At 44.2% G+C, this 4,572-nt stretch overlaps 1 protein-coding gene across 1 annotated transcript; it reads left to right on the top strand.

The window, feature by feature from the left end:
• The first annotated feature begins 280 nt into the window (after window positions 1-280).
• LOC122010156 (galactinol synthase 1-like) lies at window positions 281-1,795 on the top strand. The gene is made up of 4 exons (XM_042566589.1): window positions 281-686; window positions 780-1,106; window positions 1,202-1,336; window positions 1,435-1,795. Exons 1-4 carry the CDS (start codon window positions 363-365, stop codon window positions 1,657-1,659), a joined length of 1,011 nt encoding a protein of 336 aa, XP_042422523.1. The 5' UTR covers window positions 281-362; the 3' UTR covers window positions 1,660-1,795.
• Window positions 1,796-4,572: the final 2,777 nt, after the last annotated feature.

The following is a 4,572-nucleotide window of genomic DNA, read 5'->3' on the forward strand; positions in this document are numbered from 1 at the left end:
TTCCCGCTGGGTCCCGCACCCTAACCGCCGCACCACCCAGTAGACTAATACTGTCCGCTGGTCCTGACCGTACATCGATTGAATCGTCGATCTTAAAGCGAAGTCTCGCTCGCAGTCGTCGTGAATCTTCGTTCAGTTTCCGGTTTCTACAAATAAAATATTCTCCATCGAGAACGTACCATTGGCTGAATACCGACACGTGGCTGTAAACCACCGGTGATACTCGTCGGTTCTTTCCGTTTTCGATCGCCTCGCGGCGCCTATTTAACTAACTCAAGCCCCTTCCTCCAGACTCATCGCAGGGCGATTTGAATCGTAGCAGCTGCTTCATAGGTATCTTCTTCTCGTCGGAGGTGCGATCGATGGCGGGGGAGATAGTCGATAAGACGGCGCTTCTCGGGAAGGTGAAGCAGGCTCCGCCGAGGGCAGCGTTCGTGACGTTCTTAGCGGGGAACGGCGACTACGTAAACGGGGTGGTGGGACTGGCGAAGGGTTTGAGGAAGGTACGATCCGCCTATCCGTTGGTGGTGGCGGTGCTCCCCGATGTGCCGGAGAGCCACCGCCGACTCCTTGTCTCGCAGGGCTGCATCGTCCGCGAGATCGAGCCCGTTTACCCACCGGAGAACCAGATCCAGTTCGCCATGGCCTATTATGTCATCAACTACTCCAAACTCCGGATCTGGGAGGTAATCGATTAACTCATCCCTAAATCGGTGGTGCTACTCCTCTGTTTCCTTAATTTGGGGATCTTCAATCTGATTGTTAATGGCGTGGGGCAGTTTGTGGAGTACAAGAAGATAGTCTACCTAGACGCGGACATCCAGGTGTACGAGAACATCGATCGCCTCTTCGATCTGCCGGACGGCCACTTCTATGCCGTGATGGACTGCTTCTGCGAGAAGACTTGGAGCCACACGCCGCAGTACAAAATCGGCTACTGCCAGCAGTGCCCCGACAAGGTGTCGTGGCCCGCCGCCGCCGATCTCGGCCCGCCCCCTTCCCTCTATTTCAACGCCGGTATGTTCGTCCACGAGCCCAACATAGCCACCTACGAGTCTCTTCTCGCCACCCTCGAGATCACGCCTCCTACCCCCTTTGCGGAGCAGGTTTGATGTTTGATTGATATCCTAAACGAAATGTCTCGTGATTTTAATCGACGGAATTGGGGAAAGTAATTGCGTTGTCGTTGTTGTTGTCCCAGGATTTCCTGAACATGTTCTTCAAGGACATCTACAAGCCGATTCCTTTGATCTACAACCTGGTGTTGGCCATGCTCTGGAGGCATCCGGAGAAGGTGGAATTGGAAAAGGTCCAAGTCGTTCACTACTGCGCTGCGGTGAGATAGAAACTACTCGATCGACTACTCACTTCTAATTGACTTCTGTTAATAAACCATCGGTCGAACTGATTTATTTTTGGTGGAACGGTTGCAAGGGATCGAAGCCGTGGAGGTACACGGGGAAGGAAGCGAACATGGACCGGGAGGACATCAAGATGCTGGTTCAAAAATGGTGGGAGATATACAACGACAAGAGCCTGGACTACAAATCGCCGGCCTTGATAATAACCGCGCCAACGGCGGCGGAGCAGCCGCTGCGAGCTGCGCTCTCCAAGGCCGGGGCGGCGGCCAAGTATGTGGCGGCGCCGTCGGCAGCTTGACGTGTGCTTACTATGACGATTCTATCTTTTGTATCCTTTGTTAATCCTCTCTTATTTCGCACACGGGGATGTAGCTACGGTGTTCTGCTATGTATTACTGCTAAAAGAAATACAGTTGCTTAATTTAGGCTTGCAACCCAGGATAATGATGCCGTTAGACTAAAACATGAGTAGGGGTGATCATGGATCGAGTTAATTTAATTATTAGAATAAAAAATTATTCGGTTCTACTAAATTACATAATGTAATATCATGATTCTACATCCGGTCTTATATCCGGCGATTATTATGTATTAAATATCTGACGGGTATTTGACCCTATATCCAATGAAATATAAAATATAAATATAAAATAATAAATAATAAAATATTTTAAAATGATAATAGACATTATTCATTACAGTTGTAGTAGCTAATCGTCAATAGCTGCTACAATGTGTAACAACTTATCGGCAGTAGCTACTACAACGTGTAGCAGTTTATCTGCAGTAGGTACTATAACGTGTAACAACTTATCGGCAGTAGTTGCTACAAGTAGGGGTGATCATGGATCGGGTTGGTTTGGTTATTGGGATAAAAAACTATCTGGCCATACTAGATCGGATAATGTAATATCATGACCCTACATCCGGCCCTATATCCGGCGAATTTTGTTTTTTCGATTCGATTTAGGTCGGTATAAGTAAGTTAATCGATTTAACAGGTTGACTGCTCACCCCTAAACATGAGTATTAAATAACCATCCTTTTCCTTGTTTATCATTTTGTGTAATTCAATTAAATTTGAGACAAAACTTAATTATTTTAAATCTTATCATTGAAAAGGGACTTATCAAGATAAAATATGCATGTTGTGTTACTTATCATAGTAAGATTAGATCTAAATGAAACTAATAAGATGATTGTGATATTATATTTTTAAAGTGTAATAGTTGTTTAAGTTATTATTTTATTATATAATTTTGTCTATATTTCATACTTGTTAAGATCCATACTCAGCATTCCTTATTAACTTCCCTTGTCTGAACAAATTTTGTTAGGATTTAACTCTCTGTTTGCATGAGATGAGCAATGGTACATTAACAGAAGAGGAAAGGAAGAAAAATAAAATATTTATATTCTCTTGTGTTATCGTATTTGTGTTATCGTATTTGTGAGGAAAGTAAAGATAATAAAAATTAAATATATAAAGTTATAAAATTACACTCTGGTTAAAGATTTGCATGTTTAAGAACCTAGTATATCTTACATATATTTATTGGTTAAGACTTACGTATTCAAGCAATTGTAACTTATTTATTAAAGTCAGCGTCGACATCGATGTCGAAGTTGATGTTAATGTCAAAGTCGGCGTTAGGGTCAAAGTCGACGTCGACATCGAAGTCAGTGTCGAAGTTGGTATCGACATTGACATCAGCGTCGAAGTCAGCGTCAACGTCAGTGTTGACGGTGTGCGACGTCTAGCGGTGTGAGTCGGGCAGTGCAAGTATTTTTCGTAGCAACATAAAAAAATACCTAAAATAATAATTTTTAAAATTAATATAATAAAACAGAAATAAAATTAGAATAATTTTTTTTTTAATTCTTCTCACCCTTCCTTGCATCCTAATTGAATGTAAAAAATTCTTTCATTTTATGGATAAGAAATATTAAAATTTACCTTTCCTTACATTACTTTTTCTTCATTTCCCCACAACTCACTTCCAAACAAAATTTCAAATTTTCCTTTTCCTTAGCTTTCTGTATCCTTCCCTCCTCTTTTTTCTTACCTGCTAACGAGTGCTTCATAAGATTGTTCAGAGACCAATTCATATGAATTCATAATGGTTTAAGATTATGTTATTCCTTTCTCTTTGTTTTGCTCATGACGAAGAACCCTCAAACACTCTTAATCCTTGCACATATGATCATGACTGATCCAGTCCGAAAGCTAAGAAGAGTGGACCGTCAGTGAAATAGTTGAATGTTGATCAAATTATCATGACCCTAGAGGGAGAAGGGGGTGAGCTGTCTTCTAAGTTGACTAAGTCGTCAAAAAGCCTCTGATCAATACTATCTACAGACAACAATCAGGTTGCCCTAGTCCCTGACACCCCGATACTCGAGGTAGATCCCATGCATATATAAGGAACGGGCTAATAGTAGAATGATGAAATAAATAAAGAATGAGTACGGTGATGTACCCTGGCCCAGGGGGCACCCTTGGGTAGACCGATGAGCTGGTCATGACACTAATCGAGTTGTCGTAACCCTAAAGGGTAGATGAATGTGAGTCGACTGAAGAGCTAGATCTGGGTGAAACGACACGGAGTCGGGTGTAGAATGGATCTGAAAGGCAGTATACAGGTTGAAATATGACAACGACACGCAGGCCAGAATATGACAGCGGCACGCAGGCCGGAATATAACAGCAATGTATAGGCCGGAACAAGGCACGCAGGCCAGACGGTGTGAAGACCGGAACATAGCCTCGGCTCAAAGGGCGAAACACAATATCAGCTCGAAGGCCGAAACACGACATACATGCCAAAAATAATGGGCCGAATGTCGGATGACTTGATGGTCGGATCACCATCTGAAGCATATGACTGCACGGATCAAAAGCCAGATTGACGCCAGAAATGTATGTCAGCGTAGATCGGTGATCGGATAGGCATTGGAATTGTATGACAGCGCAGATTGGAGGCTGGATTAGCTTCGGACCAAAGGGTAGGGGTGCTGGCAAGTCGGATCCAGCGACGGGAGTGTCGGCAGCGATGCTGGCACTGTGAGGTCGACGGAGGTCGTGGGTCAGCTGGTGGAGGCGGTCACTGGAAGGGGGTAGAACCAGCGTGTGGGCTATGGCACTGGAGGCTACTGACATTAGGGAGGTGGTGGCTGCAGCCTCGGCCCTAGGGAGGCGGCGATGGCTACC

Source organism: Zingiber officinale, chromosome 8A (genome assembly GCF_018446385.1).
Source record: "Zingiber officinale cultivar Zhangliang chromosome 8A, Zo_v1.1, whole genome shotgun sequence".
In the NCBI taxonomy this organism is placed as follows: Eukaryota; Viridiplantae; Streptophyta; class Magnoliopsida; order Zingiberales; family Zingiberaceae; genus Zingiber; species Zingiber officinale.